The sequence below is a fragment of the Scyliorhinus canicula genome, chromosome 13 (assembly GCF_902713615.1).
Source record: "Scyliorhinus canicula chromosome 13, sScyCan1.1, whole genome shotgun sequence".
NCBI lineage: Eukaryota > Metazoa > Chordata > Chondrichthyes > Carcharhiniformes > Scyliorhinidae > Scyliorhinus > Scyliorhinus canicula.
Window position 1 is genome coordinate 91,697,753 of NC_052158.1, and position 22,494 is coordinate 91,720,246.

Genomic DNA, 22,494 nt, shown 5'->3' on the forward strand with positions numbered 1-22,494 from the left:
CCTGCAGCATCCGGTCAGTTATTTTAGCATAAATAGAGCAGCCATGTCAATGGCATCCCGCAGAGCCCACAGCAATGAAAAGCTTTGAGATCCCCATGTTGAGAGAGGTCTTCACACTCTAGTCCTGGTTGTCACCAAACTGAGGGATAATGAGGGTGTCCCCAGCCCTGCATGCTATGCGGGCCCTAGTTATCACCCGAGGTCCTACCTCCTCTTCTGCGGGTTGCCCATCGCTGCCCTCCTCAACATACTCCTCACCCGAGGAGATGTGGCTCTCCTCCTGGTCCAGCTGCTCTCCATGCTGCAGTGCCAGGGTGTGCAGAATGCAGCAAACCTCTCTGGGGCGGAACACCCTCTAGGGGCTATATTGGAGCCGCCCCCCCCCCCCCCCCCCCCCCCCCCGCCCTCCCCAAATCTGTCCAGGCCCCCAGAGCCATGTTTTGAGCAATCCAATCCCCTACTCGACCAGCGCTTGCATTGTCGCATGAGCCTCATTGTAGCGAGTCTCAGCAGATGTCTGAGGCCTCTGTATTTGTGTTATCAGCCACCTCCTGAGTGGGTACCCTTTGTCCCTGAGAAGCCATTACTCCAGGTATTGCTCTCCCTCATATATGGCTGGGATTTGCGAACACCCCAAGACGTAACTATTGTGGACTCTCACCGGGAAACAGGAATACACCTGCATGATGTGCATCTCGTGCTCACAGATGGGCTGGACATCGAGAGAGTGGAGTCAAAAATGGCTCTCCATACCACAATGGTGAACACAGAGTCAGATGGGTACAGTCGATGACACCCTACGCCAAGGGTATGCCTGGTATGCGGGAGAAATCCATGGTCCTGGCTCCTGGTCCAAGTTGATGTACAGGTGGGCCCTTGCAAAGAATGCATCTGTGACCTCCCTTATGCACTTGTGCACTGTTGACTGGAATATGCCACACAGGTCACCAGTGATACCCTGAAATGAGCTGCTGGCATAGATATTCACATTGGCTCTATCTTTTAGGGCTACAAGCAATCAGTGACCTCCCAGTCCATGTAGTGCCAACTCTTGCATCACCTGGCACAGGTGCTCCACCTCTCCCAGGACAGACACAGTTGTCTCCAGCACTGGACCTCTGACATCTGGAGGTAGGAAGTTCGACATCAGAACACCCATGGTCGGCAGTGTAACCTCCGAGGCTCCATCATCTGTGGCCCTGCTCCCAGAAGATCAATGGGCCCTGCTTCCCCCTCCTCTGCAGGGCGCTGGTCCCAGCCATGTGCAGGAGTTTTGCACTTCAGTGTTGGGGGTTGGTTTTCAACTATTTTGATGAACATAGATAAACTAAATCAAATAAACGGAGGGACGAATTAAAGGGTCAGTCCCTTAAAGCGAAACTGCCTTAAACAAAAAGCAAATCACAATGAAACTTAAAAACAACAAACCAAAATGTGATTAAAGGGGTCAAAAGAGTTAAAGATTGGGCGCGAATCATTGACACACTCATGCATTGCAATGCTGACTAAATTGGCACAATTCACTCATCAAGGAAGGGTCAGGGACCAGATTAGGCAACTGGCTTCCCCTTCTGGCAGGCAAAGCCCTCCTGATACATGTGAAGGTTGAAATTAGCATGTCAACTTCATCCTTAGAGGGTGCCCTCATTCCCCCAGTTCTGAAGGGAAGCGGATTAAGTGAGCCTCCAACTTGAACAGCCAGCCACCCATAAACTAAACCGCGACAGCCTAGCCTCCATAACCTGTGGCCTTGAACTTCCATACAGCTCATGCCCTCTGGTTTCAAAGTACTGCCTGTGTGGGGGTTATTCTGACTACAGTCATCCTCCCCCCTGTGTGAGGGTCTTCAGGCCTCTTGAGGCTGGAAAACAGCCCTTGTCAGAGTCCCCCGCTCTGCCCATGCAGCCCACCGTGTAATGGGACTCCACTTAGGGACCTCACAGTTCCCCCTGTGTTGAGTGTGTGGATTCACCCCCTCCTCGCCACTTTCGAGCTGCCACTCTGGAAGGGTAACCCCTCAGCGGTTATATTGCCACAAGCCCAACAAGGAGGACACAGGAAGTGATGCCTGCAAACCAGACACCAGACCCCTTTAAACCTAGAGGCTCACAGCCCTGAAGGGCTGCTAATCTCTGTGAACGACCCCATCCCCCAACATGCTGAAAACGAATCCCCCCAGACCCATTTTGAACTTGTCTAGGGCCCCCACATCCTCTTTGCTGCACCCTCTGCAACTGGCACCCTGGAGGGTGATGGCGACCTGAGCGCTCACCTCCAATATTCCCTTTGGAGGCAAGTTTGCCAGGTTCTCAGTTTTATACAAATGTTGTAAATTGTGCCTGTGTGACTTTTTGACTTATGGATGTTGTTTGGAAAGTTATTAAGGGTTACCTATAGAGTATTGTATCTGTGGGGATTATTTGTGTTGGTAGTTGATAAACTGTTTACTGTGTGTTTAGAAAAATGTTAGCTGGATTCATAGAATAAACATTGTTTTTGTTTAAAAATACTTTTAGTTCTCTGTTACATCACACCTGTAAAGTGGGCCCTTGTGCTCCCCATACCAAAATCTATTAAAAGTTGTGGGTCGGGTAAACTCCATGATACTTTAGTGTTCTCTAAACCATGACCCATAATAAGGGAAAGTCCCAGTGGGAGGACTCGTCAATTATATGTTATTGAATTTTAATGAGGTTTCTGACCTTCCATGGTGGATTTCTCATTACGTCACTAGCGAGAGGCCTGGAAATTCGGAAAATGGATTCTCACCAGTGAGAATTGAGTTTTCTGATGTTCACCATAGTTTCTACCCGTATCACCGTCCCTACTAATGTGGGCTCAAAGTTGTGCCAATGGGCGGTATTTTCCAGCCGTTCTAACCAGGGCGATCTTCTGGTCCCACTGACGGCGACTCCCGTCATGGGTTTCCCAATGTGAGAGTGTACAGAACAGGAAATTACATTGACAGTGTCGGAATCTGAAGATCCCCCCACTGGCCAATGGTGGGCTGCCTCCAATGCTGCGAAACACATGGAAAATCCCACCCACTAGTTTCAGTCTTAACAATGTATATTTGGAGGAATTGTTTTGCATTTAGAGCACTTGGTGTCTGGATGGAATTTTCCCACCTAGGCAATAAGTCTCGTGGTGGGGTCGGAACGTGGAGTGTTTCCTGCTGTGCAGGCTGGTGGGAAAACAAACCATATCTTCCAGCCGCAACCATATACATTATGCAACTGGATTTTTTGTGTGGTATTCTGTAGCGGGGCAGGCATAATAGCACTTAATCCACAATCATATTGAAATGGCACCCAAAATCACTGGCCCATTATTACAAAAAGAAGATGACCCTCTTGAAAATGAAGATGGATCTCCAGGAACATTCTGAGGCTGTAAAATGGACCTCCTCAGTGACACCACAGCTGCAAGGTCCACCTGAAGCTGCTCCCCCAATCCACTGCTTTGGTGTTCCAGGGTGCTGCCGGCCGCCATTCCGAACTCTGGAAGCAGCCCCAGGCATTGTTCAGGGCAGTCCCAACATCGGCACAGCACATTGTTCCAGATGTGTTTTGTAGTGCCGTGTTTTCCTGTGGATGTTGTGAGGAATCAGGCATGGGGTGAAGAGTCCGGTTAACAAAATTGTTATCTTATTATTCCAATCATCCTCCGTGCATACATGAATAGCAGGGACTATTCCCCAATTGGTTGGATTGTGTGCATGATATTATTAGCAAAATTAAAAGCACACAGAATTGAAGGCATCCTTACAATGTGAGGTAAAAATTGGTTAGAAGGTAGGACACAGAAAATAAAGCTCAATGGTATTGGATCTCTTTTGCGGTCTCTGACATAGTCTAGTGACACTGGTTATGGGATCAGGCCGGCAATGAATCAGTATTCCAAGAGGTTATTAGATCACTTGCAGGTGAGATTCAGTATCCGCATGCTACGAAGACCAATAACTCTCCAGAAATATTGGTATTTGAAGAGTGGATGAAAGAAAGGAAACCAATGTAAAGCAGTAGATTGAGCCCCAAATGCCAGCGGGAAGAATTTTCCAAACTAGAACTGTTTTTGAAAACAGAGGATATCAGCATTTATTTGATACCCACTGTAAATCATTAACCTGATTTACAAATATTTCCTATGGTTTGGGGAGAAAATCAATTACAACTATAAACTGAATGCAGTTAAGAAAGAGGAGTAATGTTCAACATGAATATGTCCTCACCAGGATGGTTACCAGTTTTGATCTCGTCCAGTAGGTGGGGTGGTTGCAGTAATGGAAAGCTCCATTTTGGATGGAAGACTCACAGGAGTGTTATCCTGCAATTAGGGATTTTCAGGGTGGCAACCCATGGAACAATATTAATGACAAAATTTACCAATGCTCTCACAGATGAGTTTAATATTGTAGCAGCTATATAGTGAGGCAGCAATTATTTAAAAGACATGTTATAAGCATATATGCCTTTGCCTTAAAATGTGGCCCTCCTGGTTCATCTAAACCCTGGAAACAAACGTTACAAACAAATGTATGCAAAGTAAAAATAAACTGGGATGTTAATCTGGTGAAAAATCATTAATCTGAAACCTTAATTTTTTTTTTCTCTCTCTTCACAGATGCTACCTGACTTGACAAGTATTTCTACCATTTTCTGTTTTGGGAAACAACCTACGGATGGCTGAACCATTTCTAGGCCCTGACCCTGTGCCACGTCAGCAAAGTGATGTGATTTTGAAAGGTAAAATCCCAAATGGCTGAAAGGTTAGTTCAGCGGCTGAATTTAGTGGTGCTGGGAAGCCCTGGAGGTCAGGGGCTGGTTTCGCACACTGAGCTAAACAGCTGGCTTGTAATGCAAACAAAGCAGCATAATGTCTGATAAAATACAGATGGCAACCAGGTTTAAAAGTTTCTTAAACAAGTTAGGGTAAAATCCAAATTTTCAGTTGTACAAGTCAACTATTTTAAGTTATATAAATATTCAGAATATAAATTTCTGAATATAACAATGCAAAATGGAAAGCAAACTGCATCATTGCACTCAAATGATCACATTTTGTGTGTGGGGTAGGTTTTGCCCATTAACAGATCAAAATTCCTTCGCATTTGCAAAAGAATCAAGGTGAAATAATGCAACAACATTCTAGTAAAACACCATGGGGCAGGGGCAGGGATGGAACATTAACCATCCACCAAGAAACTGATAGGATTGGACAGCAACAGGTACTAAACCCCACCCACATTAAAATCGAGCCGGATCTAGTATGGACAGTGGATTCAATCCTGTCAGTTTCCCACCAAGTGTGTTAGGTTAAAATTCAGCTCATCCACATCTCCACATGTGTGCAGAAAATATGACTGATCTACGATCATGTATTTTGCAGGCCTGTCAAGGTTCAATTTTACATTCCCCAAATGTCTCCTTTGGAGTTCAACAGATTTTAAAATAGTTTGTCACCAAATTACCGACCACTCAACCAGTCATCGATTCTTTCCTCTGACAATTTGTGTACTGCCAATCATAACTTCACAAACAAGACCATATTACAAACCTTGCAAAACTTGGCCGTTGTACAAGTCATAATCTTTTGCAATTAATTTATCAATCTGCAGCCAAGAATGACAAATAGGTGATCTTTCTCATTTTCCTTCTGAGGCATTTCCTCATCATTGAATCCAACCTTTAGCCAATTTGAGTCATTGTAGGTAATGTCAAGAAACAGCTCACTGCACTGGATGCAGCAAAGTCTGTTGTCCCGATGACATTGCAGCTGCAGTACTGAAGACTGGTCCTCCAGAACTAACTGTGCTCCAAGCCACGCTACTCCGTGACAGTTACAATGCTGGCAACCATCAACAATGTTAAATGTTGTCTAGGTATGTCCTGTCCACAAAAAACAGGACAATGCATGCCTGCCATTTATAGCCATATCAGCTGACTGCCAATTATCAACAAAGTGAAGGGAGGAACAGTGCTCAAAGTGGCACTCATCAATAACCTGCTCACCAGTTTGGGTTCAACCAGTGCCCCTTGCCTCCAGACTTCATAACAGCTTTGATTAGCATGAACATAAACTTCATGTGAGGGGTAAGATGAGAGTGACTGCCCTTTTCATCAGGAAGCATTTGGCTGACTGTGACTCCAGGGAACTCAAGTCCAGCTGAAGTCAATGGGTGATCATTTGGAAACTGTCCAGTGACTGGTGTCAACCCTGGCACAGAGGAAGATGGCTGCATGTGTTGGAAGCCAATCATCTCACCACATGCCCCCCACCCCCCTCCTCCCTCCACCCCAGGAATTGCTACTGGGAGTCCCTCGGGTCAGTCTTCGGACCAACTGCCTTCAGATGCTTGATTTCCTCCTTTATAAATTCAGCAATTCACTGATGATTCTCCATTTTGAAATTGAGGTGTAGTTCCTCAGATAATGAAGCAGTCCATACCTAAATGCAAATGGACCTGAGCAACATTCAACTTGGGATAATTAACAGCAAATACCATTTCTATGATCAACTGTCAGGCAATAACCACTTCCAATAAGTTAGCCCATAACCACCTCCACGTGGCATTAAATGCTTATTATATGATCGGAGTTTCCCAGTGTCAACATCCTGGGAATGACCATTGATCTGAAACACAATTAGATCAGCTACATAATTACCATAGCAGAGGATGGGTACTCTTTGACAAGCAGCTCACCAGTAACTCCACAAAGCCTCTCCGTCACCATAAAGGCACAAAGGGTGTCATGGAGTACGTGCAACATGTTTGGATGGATGCAGCCACGGCTGTAATGAAGAACCATCCAGATTAAGGTAGTCTGCATGACACGCACTTCATTCACTGGCCTAATACCCATTCCCATCAAGGCATCTTCAACTGCATGTTCCAAGCTTGCAACCTTCACCATGTTGAAGGACAAGGACAGTGAATGCATGGAAACATCACAACCATGTTCGCCTTCAAGTCACAGACCATCTTGACTTCTACATATATCACTATTCCGTTATCAAAATTCTGGAACTGACTGCCAAGCAGCTCATGGGAGCTTCTGCAGTGAACATCCTCCATTGGTTCAATAGAATCCTCTACAGTTGCTCAGGGCATCTCGCAAAGGGCCAGAAATATGGCCTTGCCTTCAAGGATACGTATATCTACAGAATTATATGTTTAAGACGTAACTATTCCAAATTAACTACTATCCTCAATGTTAAGGGGGTGAATTACATAGTAACAAAGCTAGGTCAGGTTGCCAACTGAGATTAAAAATGTATTCTTGGAGATTTCATCCCATTGGTGAACCAGTACATCCATCCTTCTGACCACCGCCTTCCCAGCCAGTTGGAAACCACAAAAGTCATCATCCAGTTGGATGAAGCTTGACAGTCAGCCTCACAACTTTTCACCCTATTTCAACATGTTTCTATCTGGTCAAGAGAAGGTAAATCTTTAAAAACAATATTTTTTAATGCCCCGATGATTTTTCTCCAGGATTGCCCACAATTGCCCTGCGGGATTGATCCACAATTCCTGGAGACTCCAGGTCAATCCTGGAGCATTGGCAACCGGGCAGCCCGGAGAGGTGGATAGTCGGTGCTAACCAAGCCTAAACCTGCCGCCCTCACTTTCAGGCCATTGTCGTCAGGTGAACGCCGATTTCAACAAGTTTTAAAATCGGCCGACGGGGCGAGGGAATCTGACAGCCAGCTCGGCGTCATGGCAACTTCAAAACAAAATGTTACAACAAACTTGAATGGGGCTGCCGATCTGAACGAGGCAGAGAGTCGGAGTGGGTGTAGCTGGCAGAAGGCTCCAGAGCGAGCAAATAAAGTTGTGGTACAATTTCTTACCAGCCTCTCCCGGCAGCTCGGTGGCCTTTGGGTCGCTGTGCGTCTCCGGCTGCTGCTGCCTCCTCACCCCGAGGCCTCTTGTACCCAAACCATGCACGGAGCCGGCGAACTTTCTGCTTTGGGAGGCGCTTATGGCCCTCATCTTAATCAGCGGGGGTACCGTCCTCCCTCCAGTCACATGAGAAAGGCCGTGGAAACGAGAGGTTCGGTGCTGTTGGCGGGAACGCACCTATCTCCTTCACACCTGCCCCCTCTGAACTGATTACACTAACACTGCCAAGAGTGTCACCTTACAGGCATGGCCAGTGTACACATCCGCGCTCCCGAGACAACTGGAAATGAAGTTAACAAACTGGCCTCGTGTGCACTGCTTTACTTGTTCTTTGAATAGATGGGCATTTCCCACTTTTGGTAGGTGCTTTGACACCAAGAGTGCTGAGGTTGGAATATCTGAAATTGGACAGTTTATACTTCAATGGACATATTTATTTTTCAAGATTAAATATTAGGAACGTCTATGCCCCCTTATAAGAGTGCCAGTTCTGCTCTGCGTGGACTGTTTTGTTCACGGCGGGTTTGTCGAAACACGTGTCAAAATTATCAAACCAATCCAATTCTAGATTTAAACCATACAGTACTTACCCTGTGGTAAGATTGACATTCTCCGGGTATTTTTTGAAGTAATTACCATTGTAAAGGTTTATGATTGCAAGTTGTTCAAATGCGCCAAAATCAGCCCAGCCAACACGTTAAACGCATGCCATATTCCCCCTCTTTGCCTGTCCTTCCCGGGTCGTTGGATTTGCTTGTGCGCAGATGTCACTTTGCACAATTCGAGACGATTTAAATCATCCGTATTTGTTGTTCCGTGTACGTATCTGTAAGTATTTTTGAACTGCGTAATAACTTCGAGAAGTAGAACCAATAAGAGAATGGAAGTAACAGACGATTCGCAGAGGTTGATCAGAATGTTCTGATGTACTACTCCGGTGCATTTAAAACCACGCATCTGTTTGCCTGCATTAGAGTTGCAGCTTGTGGCATTTTCTTGCCCTTTATGTCTAGAAATAGCGATTAAACAAAAAGCCCGTGACAATGGGGTAAACGAGAATAACATCAATCAAAAGGGTAAGGTCAGGCCTTACAAAATTTGTTCTCGAACAATATTCAGCACTACAATCCCAAATTTGAAAGCCGTGTTCAGGAAGGCATAAATGAAAAACGAAGATGACTTCAACATATTTTAATTAAATATATAAAATCATTTCACTCTGCCTTGGCACTTGTTGCAGTAAATGCAACATCGGATCGATATCAGCTGATTTTCGATAATCAAATTCTTTCAAATTAATTGCATTGACATTAAACCGTAGAACTGTACAACAGCGAAGGTTTTGTTTCATGTTTAGAGTCATCGTTGAACACTTGTACAAATAGTCTGTTCGTTTATTATAAATAATCCTAGAATGATGCAGCATCTACGAACTGCAAAACATCTTTGCTTCCAAGGTCTACCATGACGGGCGGGGAAAGGCGCTATTACTCTGAGTAATATCCCTTTGCAGCGAACTCTTCAACTTCTGATCTTCATTGATTGAATCAAGGTTTCAATGAAACCAACACCTCATAGAAACATATCCCATAAACATCTATGTGAAATAAATTCCCACAACAGCACAAGAGAAATATTTATGAATAAACACACTTCTATGAAATAAAAATTAAATACTGACGAGCCTATCAGTCATACACAATTTTAACCAAAATAAACTTTGTTCGTGTATCAACATTTTTTTTTACAAGAAGGCCGTACCTTATCGTAGGGTTTAAACTACAAGAGTTTAGTACGGTAAGAATGTAGAATACATAATTTATATCTTTTTATCCTAAAACAAATGGACATCTAGGTGGAATAGTTATAATTATCCATTACTTCGGTTATTGGAAAGAGAAGAAAATAGTTCTTATGAAAATTTTAAAATGGAAACCTTTGAAATTATTTTCCTCTCCACACTTGCATAAGTAATGATGTGTTCCATCTAACATACACCAAGTGCAATTCTGACTTAAAGGACATAAGTATCATTGAAAATAGTATAAATATACATGCAAGTGTCATTCTTCGTATCCATTTGCCTGTTCACCCTTGACTCTCATAAACGATTCACTCGTATATTTGAAATCCATTTCCCCCCCTCTGGATAATTACTCCAATGGTTTACGGGAAGCAAAGGGAACTTTCATTTTGCTGTAGGAGACCAGCCCCCCGTGTGTATCAAGGAAAGTTGTGTTAAAACGAATTCGCAGAAAGCTCACTTCTGAACTTATTCCAGCTGCACATCCTTCCTCCTCTGGAGGGTACTTTTTTTTTAAAAGCTCTGTGTGTTTCGGACCACTGTTCAGGTCACAGGCCTAGTGCTGCGGCGTGTTTTTTCGCTTTAAGTCTCAAGTCTGCAATGCTGGAGTTTTTACTGGTGGTTTTGGCCGCCGCCGCCGCTGCCACCACAGTGGCGGACTCTGCCAAGGTGGCCAGGGGCAAACCAAAGGGCGGTGGCGGGAACATCATGTAGGGCGCATGTGCGGCCAGGTGTGGGTGGAGGTGGTGATGCGCGTGCGCCACGCTGTCCAACTGCAGCTGCGCCTGAACCTGGAAGGACAAGGGCGTCATGTTGCAATGATTTTCCTGGAACAGAATAAGGAGAGAAAAAATTATTCAAAACATCCTTCCGTTTAAAAAAAAGGGGGCAGTGCCAACAAATATCTCATTATTAAAACGCGAGCTCCTTATTGAAAGGCGTTGGCGCATGGATCAATAGACGAGAAGGAAATTAAATAGTTAAACAGCGTTTGGTCCAGTGCCTGGACGCCCCTCTGAATGTTGCATCCAGAGATGGGAGTGCTGAAAATAAGACACACAGTCCCGGGGCTACCTGATTCATGGACTCTTGTTTCTTTGAAGGTGTGAAAACGCAAAGTGTAAAATAAGGCTTTTAAAACTGCGGTTACTGGGCGTTTGAAAGTGACAGGAAAGCGGTTACCAGATTCCACGCCAACGTCCATCTAATTGGATACATAACTTATTTTTCTTCAATTAGCGGTTCCACCGATCGGACGCAGTCGTCAGGTGGACAATATAATGGTTGTGGGACAGTGTACTTGGTGATCTATTGGTTCGGTTTCGGTGCTTTCCTAGCCGAGGCATGTGTTCGATTCCCGGTCAGGGAATTAGACATAATACCTTTCCAATACCCAGGCAGCTATATCCCATTAGTTCTAGGAATAGTGGGCATGACCTTACAAGTGGTAAAGAGTCCAGTGGGTTGCAGAAAGTCCTCAGGTTTGCAAAAGTAGTGTAAGCCCCCCTGCCTCACTGCGCAGATAGTTCTAACCAGCTTTGTTTTAACGGAACAGTGTCTGCAAAGTGTATCAGTTTCCGTTTCACTTGAAATAACACTTTGCCCTCCCACTCGCACGACTAAGGAACAGACCTTTGTGGGAGTTCGCTGAAAGTGAATTTGGAAAGTATTTGGAAACATCGATTTCAACAGGGGGGAGGGGGAGAAGACAACCACGAATGTTGCATTATTTGGCGGAGTGTTCTGTACTTTACTGGGGGGAAAATACCTTTGACTGTTGGGACTGGTACCCCACCCACTTTGAGCCCCCTGATTATACTCTGTTCCCAACTAGGAGAATGGAAAGCTGCGAGAATCCGTTTCTGTTGAGATAGCCCTCCACAAGACGTCAAGTGAGCATGCATGTTAAATTCAGCCTGCAAATTATCGCAGGGGGATACATTTTACAATTCATAGAACAAAGGAGGTTAATAGAAGTTTCAAAACAGAATGCCAGAATCTATGGTTACTTGGGGAAGATCATTCAAAATAGTTAGAGAAGTAAAACAACTGCACAGAGAATCACAGTTGAACTAATATACATGAAATCAATATTTGCCATTGTAATGGGCAAGTGCATTACATGATCTTGAGCCACAGGAAACAGTAAGGTCCCAAACAACGGTCCCAAATCGTGTTAGTACGGGGTAGAGGTGTTACGCCTGAATTGGCTCCCGATGTACATCAAGCAAAAAGGTCAATGTATGTTGACTTGAGGTGTTGCTCTAAGGTTAACGTAGCTGCCAAATATATGTCAGGGTTCAAATGTTAAGATGTATTGGGGGTGAGGTATGCCAGCATCGCCGACGTGGATGAAAACGTATTAACATTCGGTGTTAACCTACGGAAAAGAGGTGATCGTTGTACAAAGCGAAGCAAACTGGCGGCTGTTGGGAGATAAAGCGAGTGGACATTGACAATTTGCCAATGAGAAATAAGAAGTAAAGAAAGTTGTGTTCAAAACTTTAAGGTCAAAACTTTAAGGTAAATGTGTGTAAAGGAATCAAACTCCCGTTTCAGCTAACCGGGCACCTTGACGGTCGAGAAAAGAAGGCAGCTCGAAAATGTGGTGCTCTTCACATCTAATTCAATGGACGAGATACATAGTCAATAACAGGTTGTTCGGCGAGATGAGAGACCTTTCACCAGGATGAAGAACCCCGCAGTGAAAGATTTTAGCATGGAAACCAATCTTCTAACTACACTATCCAGGTCAGAGCATTAACATCGGGTTGAATGGCAGAACATGGTGCTTCGACGACAATCAACTGTAACTAATTCAAAATGGTGACTCAACCGAAAAAGTTCCCCATCTCCCCTCAGTGGCTATTAATTGCTTTTTCACTTTTGGGGCGACGTCCATGGTGTTGGAGAAGGCGCTAATGCCACGTGCTCATTATCAAAATGATGTTAAAAATAATACGAACAAAATTGTTCTGAAAGATGAGGAAGATGATAACTTTTAAAGGGGATCAGTGGTATTTTACTTCAGAGAGAGTGCTTTGGTGGAGTTATACTTGCCTGTTGAAATGGCATTCGTAAGGCTCCCACATTAACGTACGGTGCCACTCGACAAGCTTCGAACTGACTGGTAGTTCCAATAAGTACACCTACAATTAAAAAAAGGAAGTTCAAGTGCCAGTCAAGGTTCTCACCTCACGGTAGAGAGACAGTGCTGTTAATTAGTTTTTGTGACTTCAGATGCAACGACCACGTTGCTATTTAAATTATTAAATATACACCAATTCTGCTTAAAGCCATACTGCTACAATAGGAATAGTGAATGGTTGATTGAAACGTTTCTATTTTTGTCCTCACCACTGTTGGCCCCCCTCCCCTCAGATCCAGACCAAAATGTGCCCCTTATACTCACAACCTTGGTTGGAGGCATTGTACATTTAAATGTTACATCAACGCATTAAACTGCATATGTCAGGGTGTTAGCGATGATTAAGATGAAGCGTGTCACCGTGGCCGAGTCTGTAATTTAACAAACATACCTTTATGAAGTTGATTCTCTTGCTTTCGACATTTTGCTCTTCTGTTCTGAAACCATACCTATGGGCAAAGAAAATGAAGTCATTTAATGGCAATGATTGGCAGCTGCATCTCAGATGTACGAGTTCGACTGTTCAAACTGACAACTATGCGATGCAATATCCCGTCGGACTTATTAATTATTAATGTGATTGACCTCGTTTATTTTAATTATCTGACTCTTACATACACCATGGCTGGCAACCTCGTCGGGGAGGGGGGGGGGGGGGGGGGGGGGGAAGATGCTGCAAACAACCCAAACATATTCAATTTGATTTTTCCTAATTTGTATTGGTTAATGAGAAATTATTCTTGTGCCTCGTTTCATTTCTTGGTATAGGTTCCCATCCCAGAAGAACTAGATACACTTTATGACATCCAATACTACAGCGATAATGGTTTTGACGTTCGAGCAATGAGCTCCATCCAATAAGGTTCTGCTCATTAGCAGACTAAAATAAGTACCGTAACTGCAAGGAAAAAAAATGTTCTCCTGATACTAAATGGTAATTAGCATTATTCAAGGTTAATATATCTATATATATCTATATACAAAATCGAATGTTTATTCCTTTGTTGATTTTTGCAAGGCAACATTATGCTGTCAAGGACACAGATTAAAACCCATACAATAAATACCGCATTAATATGTTAAGCTGCTTTGCAATTCTCAGATGCAAGTCTGGTGTTAAATTATGCATGTGTGATATCGAAATAATTTTATCTGCAAGTAGCATCACATGAGGAAGTTTCCCAGAAACAGATACTGGCAGAAAAACTTTGGTGCATTTCGAAATTATGAAGACAGATTCACTTTCGATCAAACGGAACTGAATTAAGGCCTCAGTGTTTGTCTTATACAAAGCACAATGGAGCGTATTGTCATCAACCCGATTATTTGTTTAACATACGATTCAATAACTTAAATAAATGCAACCTGATGCATATAAACAGACTCAATCTTCTTAATTTTATTTTATTCCATTGAGCCTTAGTCCAATATTTTATCGGCCCATAACAAAACAGCAAACAAATCCTACCGTAGAAAGTAAAATGACCTTATGTGGCAGCTAAAGTTAGCGCTGTTTGGCTTTTCAACGATTACTGTATCAAAATCCAATCTCCATAGCATGTTTTTTTCAGATTTCTGATTTTCCACATGCGCTTTTGAACTTGGGAGGTGGGTTTAATTTGCTCCAGAGCAAAAGATGATTGTATTGTCAAGGATGGCGGGGAGACCTTTAGTGTGAAATAGCTGGGGTTGACTATTACAATGTGAAAAGAATGACTATAATAATTATGCAGAATTGTTTTTAGATAATTGGACGAGGTAACAGAAAGTTGTTGGAGACGGACAGTTACAAGGCCACAATTGCTGCAGTGCTTTTTAAACAACCTTGTTTGAAAATATTTAATGATCCTTAAAATATGCAGCTCACAGATCTCAATGTATATAAAATCTGAAAGACAGATTTGTATGGCGTCTAATAGACGTTGACCCATATAGAGCTCTGTAGAGCTTCTAGTAAATACACGATTCAAACATTAGTAGCAAAGGGCTATTTAGTATTATTGAATTTAATAAGTTGAATTTATCCACGCATTTTCCGACCCGAAAATGCGAAATCATCTACACTGAGCACGAATCAAATGGAACAATTTTATTTCATTATATCCAGGAAAACTACAACACCGAATACACAAAGCGATCGCCAAAGTAAAGGTCCCCCTTCCCCTCATGGCTTTTTTTACACAGCCTTTTAAAAAATTTTGCAGGTCTGTTTGATGGTTTGGAACGCTGGTCGATTTGTTCAGGTCAAGTTGCTGCTAAGTTTACCTCGTTATCGTATTACAAGCTGGAAACCCCCATAAGAATACTATACAGCTTGATGCAGATGGTACTGTAACAGAGGGCACATGCTAGCAATTTCCCAATAGCAGCTGCAGCTGCCGCTGGCCTATCAACCACAACTTCTCCGAAACTTCCAGTAAATTAATTATCAGTTCTTACGGCACAAAACCTATTTAATTCATGGTAGTGGCATACAGTGTCGACATCTGAAGATTATGTAAACATGAATCGTTTTCTTTGTGTGCAACTGTTGTATGGATATTCTCATTGGTTGCCCCTGCACGTAACACTAAGTGTATAAGTGCAGCACTGCATTTCGAACAGAAATACAACCCACAACCTTTGCTTCAAAATGAGACCATTCAGCATATTAAAACGTTATGGTACCAAATTCGACTGAGATATACACTTTGTTATATTCCAATATACCAGATGCATGTGTGTAATAGGGTACATTTGCCTTACTTGCACTCTAGCTTCTGAGAGCCCCAGCCTCTGACTCAGCTCTTCTCTCATAAATGCATCCGGATAATGGGTTTCATCGAACAGTCTCTCCAGCTCATTTAGCTGCTCCAATGTGAAGTTAGTCCGACTTCGCCGCTGTTTAATTTTTGTCTGCGCTTCTTCTTCTACCGGTTTGGCATCTTCTTTCCTCTCCTTAATATCACCACTCCCTACAAATGATCATTACACGCTATAATTACATGAATGTTTTCAGGTACGGGTATCGGCAAAAATGACTTGAAACAAAAGTTATCAGGTGGAAGAAGTTTTAAAATGAAGTGCAAGTTGCCTCCATTGTAATCACAAAAGGCATCGATAATGAAGCATAACGTAACTTCTGTCTTTTCCAGCGAACTTATCACTGGAGTAACTATAGTTGTTATTAGCACCAAGAGCTAATGCTTTCATCCTTAAAAGTAAAACAAAACGGATTTTATTCAAGGTGATGTTCTATCATTGTCCAAGTTCATCTTTGTTTCATCATTTTCTTATGGTACACTCTAACGTCATGATAAACTTCCATGTTCAGTGGCGTCGGCCACATTGGTGTCTGAATATAACAATAGGTAGCACCTTTGAATATTAAAGATGCGCACATCACTTACTGAAATAAATCGATTCAGTAAATTTGTCATTGTGTTCGGGGAAGGCATATTTAATTAAATTATTTTAAATATTCTAAATACACGATAAAAAATTTACTTAACATCAGCTCTCGTTAATTCCGCGTGCCCAATCCCATATCTGTTGTTAAGACTCAAATGCTGCAACATGCGTTAGATTGTGACAAATAACCAACTTTGAATAGCTGGACTGATAGGTTATTAATTAATTATTGTGGAACCGATCAAATTAAAGCTCCCAAACGTTTCGACTTTTGGTTTGGTTGTCATGTTTTTTTAAAACTAAAATACATAAACCATGCCCTACAATGAAGCGAGTTCAGGCTCGAATACAACGCACAGATTAACGAGGTTTGACACATGGCATGCACAACCTTTCCTATTCAGAACCATACATATTCAACCAGAACACCTTGTATCAGAACGACCTTTGTTTCGGTTTCTGAAATGCTTGCACTTTTTAACGAAATAAAATCCAAGGTATTAATGTTCAGTACAAAGTGTATTTGCAAAGTACTGCACAATTACATGAGCATTAATACCCTTTGTTGCCTGAAGCTCTGCAAAACTTGCTCACCAGTCCTATTATTATAATTGCCGTGTGAATTAATCGTATCATTTTTTTAAAGTGGAACAACATCTGTCAAATACACGTGTACATTAAACAGAGATGAGAAATAAACTGCGCCACTCATTATTGAGTGTTAAAGCGTGTAAGCTTTGCATGTTACACGGGAGAGAGATAAAAGTGGTTGAGGTTTGTTGTTGTTCGAATTTATTGCCAAGTCAGATAAAAGGAGAACAAGAAATCGAGTAACAAAAAAAAAATGCTCATTGAAAACGTTGTCCACACCTAAAATGTAATGACATTTATTGTATCAAGGAGGGCTGGTTACTTTTATTTAACCACGAGAACCTCATTTATTATCGTAACTCAATTTGCCGAAGAAAATATCACGAAATGATGAATGGAATGGTTGTATTTAGTAAGGGCAGTGTGTACGCTGTAACAATATTCGGTGGTCATTTCGGCACTACAAACCGACAATATTCTGAGAGATATAGTTTGTAAAGTATCGTGAACACAAATGTGTGGTCTAATAATGGCCTTGTAAATGGCGTCCGATGTAAAGTAACAGGATTTGTTTATTAAATCATTTCCGGACGATGGTCTGGGATCGTATTCCGATTTCAGTAAGGGGGGGGGGGGGGGGGAGACGACGACTTAGTTGTACAGTGTCTAGTGTAAACATATCAACAAGATTAGTTCCGTCATTGTCATCTACCTATCGCTACACGTCTATCAAAAGCAATGTATTGCAACTGGTTTTGAATGTTCCTTTCGTAAAACACTTGCATGGCATTATTCTGCGTATCTCCGACCCATATCCCATATTTATTTAACACTGATACTAGGCGGAAGTGCACATTCTTGAAAAGGAGAAAGCTGAAGAAGCTATTAAGTTTTGCCCAATAATTGATATTTGATTGAACTGCGTGCGTCACCGAATCCTTCTGTAAACAACCTCTCTGCGTTATCCGGACACATTTCGCTTCCCTGATCAATGAACAACTTTCACTTTATGTTATTTAAATCACTGATGGTGTTGTAATTAAACACCATTCACATATTGTCACTAGGATTTGCTGTACTTGAGTTATGCAAAGCCACTGACTTAAATTAGTACATGAACAGTGCTCTGCAGTTTGCTCCAAAACCGTTGAATTTAATAATAAAGCTGATATCGTTGAAAATGACCGTAAATAAATCAGTCTAACATTGACACAGAACCACGCGGCCATCTGAAGTCACGCTAACTACCATCTGTATGAGTATGAGGCTTATTTACCCGGATCGGTTAGTTTGGGAGTGCCGCTGTCCCCAGGTCGCTCTGGCCCGATCTCTGGCTCAGTACTCGGGGATCGAGACGCCCCACGCTGTGCGCTGATCACTTCATCCCGGCTGCCTTCACTCATACTCGGCTCTCGAGCTCGCACAGGCCCGCTCTCCAGAACTTCTCGATACGTGATCCCATCCTTCTTTTCTTTCACCTTTTGATCAAAAGACTTCGAAACAAAAGCTGTAAGTTCTTCCATTGCGGCTCAGAGGAATATGTCCCTGTCTGTTCTTATTCTCTCCAATAACATCAGCCGTGCAATGTTTATCTGTGGCACGTCGTCTCGGAGTTGAAATGCAAAACCTGATCTTCCAGAATTCGGTTGCTCGGAGATGTAGATCTAGCACTGATGTGCTATTGAAGTCAGACTATTTATACTTTGCAATGCTTGCCCAGCTGCGCCCCTTGTACTCAGCAATTACCTCCCCTTGTACTCTTGATGTGTCCCCACTCCTGGAACACAGTTATCATCAGCCCCTGGGCTGCAACTCATACCTAGCGGCTGCTATTGGCCATTAATCCACCACTGACAAGCATTCGTAATTAATTTAATTAGCGAGTATTACTGCTATTGTTATTACTTAGCTAAACACGGGGGAGCTGGGATGACACTGGGGTGTGGCCAATAGGAATGACACATCGCAGAGCGCGGTGACTGGATCGTCCCTAAAGCCAGCGACATTAAAACACCACAGCACACTAAAATCAGGTAAACTTTTGATTTGCTTAAGGTAAATCAAAATGTTATTTACAGCTTATATAAGATTTTTTTTAAAGCAAAGCTTTAAGACAATACACGCAAACCCATTGATTAAAAAAACGCATACATATTTTTGCTTGATAATCTGCTAATCTATTTTTTCCTGAATTATATCCTGTTTGCGTTAAGAGCTTCATAGTCATTTTTTTCGCTAATTTACTTTAAATGCACACCTCCATTGTAAATAATACGAATTTCACGTTTCTATATTGTTGCTGGAAACAGAAGCGTGCAAAGAAAAAAGTGATGCATCACTTAAGTCATTGCCGCTGTTCTCTTGAATCTGCTTTAAACCTTCCGCTGGCAGGTACTGCACATAATAACGTGCGGACAAAACAAGACTGAATGGTATCTTTGATGTTGATTTTTATTTGAGGAACACACTGAAATCGTGTCAATTTATGCAGATATTAAGCGGTCAGTGCAATGTATGAGGAGATGCTTTATGTGTCGTTGTTTATGCAGCCTTCCTACTTCCTGCATGCTTATAGAAGTATAAAATGGACCATTGAAATAATCAAAGTAATGAACGAAATCAAATCTATTCATCAGGTCTTTGTCCCATACAGACTTTGCTTTAAATGCAAAACTTTAAACACGAGGAATTTTGAAAGTACAAAATAATAAGTTGTTTACTGTAATGTTGGTAAATACCAATTTATGCAAATCGATTTTTGTAGTTAAATACCGAAAATGGCGTTTGACTGAATCCTAAGTAGTGTGAAGTACAGTTAGCAGTGCCATAATACACAAATATTAAATTATGTTTTAAAGATCGATTACTTGCATTTCTCACATATTGTTCATCAACTTAATATGTGTAACTATAAACCCCCATCCCTTCGTAGAAATCATATCGAATTATCGCAAAGATTAAACTAGACCTTCGCTATGTTTTATATCTCTTCAGTAGCATTATCGGACCTGAATGATTTGGACTAAATTTTGCTGCACCTTGCAATGGGGATGCATTTATTTAAATAGGATTCCCCATTCTTCACAAAACAATATGATAAATTGTGTACAATTTTAATTAATAAGAAAACGACTTGGAGGAAAGGGTGATTAATCCATCATTATATGAACTTTGGTATGGAGATTAATTATTTTTCTGCAGTAAGTTTGAAAAAAAATCCAAGTGCACAAATTTGCTTCAGTGAAACAGAAAATGCTACAATTTCCAGTTGCTAACATTTAGCATAAATCCTGCAATTATAGATATATTTAAACCGTCAAACGATGAACACAGTCATTTTAGTGATGTTCAGAACTTTACCGAGAAACACTCTTTACTACAATTGGAAGAAAAACACTATCATTTTTCAGAATACCTTAATCTTAATGACACAATAGGTTACATGCAGGTGATTATAACATAACGCTGTGATTCTCATATGTTTTACTTAGTGTGTCATTGATGAAATACAACTAGTTCTCAAAGTTGCTGAATACGGAGAAATATTAATGGCCACGAAATTTAAGACGATGTGTGAAAGTCCACGGGGTACCACAATAAAAATTCTTGCCTACGCGAAAACCACAACTTCGTTCATGGTCTAGGGACGATTCAAAATCATGCATTAAAATATTGCACACATTAAAATTTACTTTACACAAATCCCTGAAGGTATTTATGAAAGAAAATGGTTCACCCAACAAACCGAATTATTAGCATTTGATAAGCATTTAATCTGATATATATGCAACTCCAAATTGGACATGATGTTCACCAACGAGTCACATTTTCACGTGTAAACTGAAATTGTTTCTTTTTTAAGTAGACGGAAATTGCACCATAAGTTTTTTTATTGTTTCCTTTTATTGCTCTAAGTGTACATAAACACGTGGGATTTTATGACGAGTGGTTATTTTAATTAGTTTGGGAATTGCTGCAGAAATATATTAATTTACAGTACAAATGATGCACACTCCCACCACGGTGAGCAATTTCAGTATAACTTTTCAATTTATCCACAACATCAAACATATTCCTGATGACGTACTGAAACTTAACCACGGTTAACTTTTCCATAATTGTCACAGATACGTCTGGAGACATTTGGCAATTGCCGGCTATTACATTTCCAAAATAAGACTTGACGTTTTTGAATGCGAAGGCACATACCTAAATATTCCATCTCTTCTAAAAGTAAATGCTTGATACAGAGTCACATACTTAACGAAGTGTTGTCCAGTTTCATGCGCTAGCTAAGGCAACTCCTCAGCAAATACAAAAATGGTTATTAATTCATGAGATATGAAACAGCTACTGCACTACTTCCAGTCATGCAGCTCAGCTGCTACAAGTAGCAGAATGATAACAATGTGGATTTTCCAAAGCGATTTGTTTCCTTTTATAACTACAACATTCGTGCGCTGAGCATCTTTCTTGTTTCAGCTCGACTTCTCAAGACTTTAAAAAATCGCTGTATGTGTATCTATAAGCAGTTTATCCTTCTTTCTTCTTAAATTTATAACTATTAAAACTCCCACCCCGCCTCCTCACTGGACGCTCTCAGCTTGGCAACATTGCTCACTAGGACAGACAGTGGTAGTTGCAAACTTCCCAAGCAGCTGCACGGCCTGAGCGCGCTCGCCGGAGAATGTGCGGGGTCACCAATCTATCGCTCGGAGATTGCTTACTCTGCCCTTTTCGGGCTGGAGGAGATAGGTGGTCGGCTGAGCGGGTCTGTTCAGAGATGGCGCCGTCCTCACGCCGGCAATTGCGCGCCCGCTTCTCCGTTAGTTAAAGCCCAGCGGCGCTCGCGCAGGTATTTACCCGAAATAAATTAACAGAGGAAGGAAAGGGCAGGCGGACAGAATAGGGAGAGCGGCCGGGATCCGGCTGTGCAGCCGCCCGGGCTCTCCCACAGTCTCTCTCTCTGGATGGGGAATGTGTAAACACTGAGGCCTAAAGACGGCGCCTCAGCCGGGGGCCGCTTTGCTTTTCTTTCAGTCAATGTGTTCAGGTGGGCGGCAAGTGGTAGGGTGGGGGCGCAGAGGGTGGGGGCGCAAGTGGTAGGGGGGCGGTGGGTGAGGGGTTTGGTACCCCCTTGCAGTGAGTTGTGGCTTGGGGAGGTTCACACAGGGTGGTGGGGGCAGAGGGTGGGGGGTTGGGGCAGAGGGTGGGGGGTTGGGGGGGCAGAGGGTGGGGGGTTGGGGGGGGGGCAGAGGGTGGGGGGTTGGGGGGGGGCAGAGGGTGGGGGGGTTGGGGGGGGGCAGAGGGTGGGGGTTGGGGGGGCAGAGGGTGGGGGGTTGGGGGGGCAGAGGGTGGGGGGTTGGGGCAGGTGGGGTTGGGTTGGGGGGGGGCAGAGGGTGGGGGGTTGGGGGGGGGGTGGGGGCAGAGGGGGTGGGTGGTGGGGGGCAGAGGGTGGGGGGTTGGGGGGGCAGAGGGTGGGGGGTTGGGGGGGCAGAGGGTGGGGGTTGGGGGGGCAGAGGGTGGGGGGTTGGGGGGGCAGGGTGGGGGGTTGGGGGGGCAGAGGGTGGGGGGTTGGGGGCAGGGGGTGGGGGGGGGGGCAGAGGGGGTGGGTTGGGGGGGGGCAGAGGGTGGGGGGTTGGGGGGCAGAGGGTG

At 43.0% G+C, this 22,494-nt stretch overlaps 3 protein-coding genes across 4 annotated transcripts in view; 1 reads left to right on the forward strand and 2 right to left on the reverse strand.

Annotated features, from left to right (window-relative positions):
* Positions 1 to 8,092, reverse strand: part of LOC119976738 — a 489,950-nt gene extending 481,858 nt beyond the window's left edge. For both annotated transcript variants that reach the window (XM_038817468.1, XM_038817467.1), the window contains exon 1: positions 7,855 to 8,092. In XM_038817468.1, the coding sequence (XP_038673396.1) occupies positions 7,855 to 7,996 (142 nt within the window). In that variant the 5' untranslated portion in view covers positions 7,997 to 8,092. The remainder of the gene's footprint in view (positions 1 to 7,854) is intronic.
* A 1,022-nt stretch (positions 8,093 to 9,114) lies between these two features.
* On the reverse strand, positions 9,115 to 18,776 carry shox2 (short stature homeobox 2). The gene is made up of 5 exons (XM_038817607.1): positions 18,116 to 18,776; positions 15,604 to 15,812; positions 13,250 to 13,307; positions 12,771 to 12,859; positions 9,115 to 10,537 (listed from the first exon to the last, which is right to left on the reverse strand). Exons 1-5 carry the CDS (start codon positions 18,360 to 18,362, stop codon positions 10,259 to 10,261), a joined length of 882 nt encoding a protein of 293 aa, XP_038673535.1. The 5' UTR covers positions 18,363 to 18,776; the 3' UTR covers positions 9,115 to 10,258.
* Positions 18,777 to 21,568: 2,792 nt separating this feature from the next.
* Positions 21,569 to 22,494, forward strand: part of rsrc1 (arginine/serine-rich coiled-coil 1) — a 527,841-nt gene continuing 526,915 nt past the window's right edge. Inside the window, exon 1 of the mRNA XM_038815544.1 lies at positions 21,569 to 21,694. The gene's annotated coding sequence lies outside the window, so the exon portion shown is untranslated. The remainder of the gene's footprint in view (positions 21,695 to 22,494) is intronic.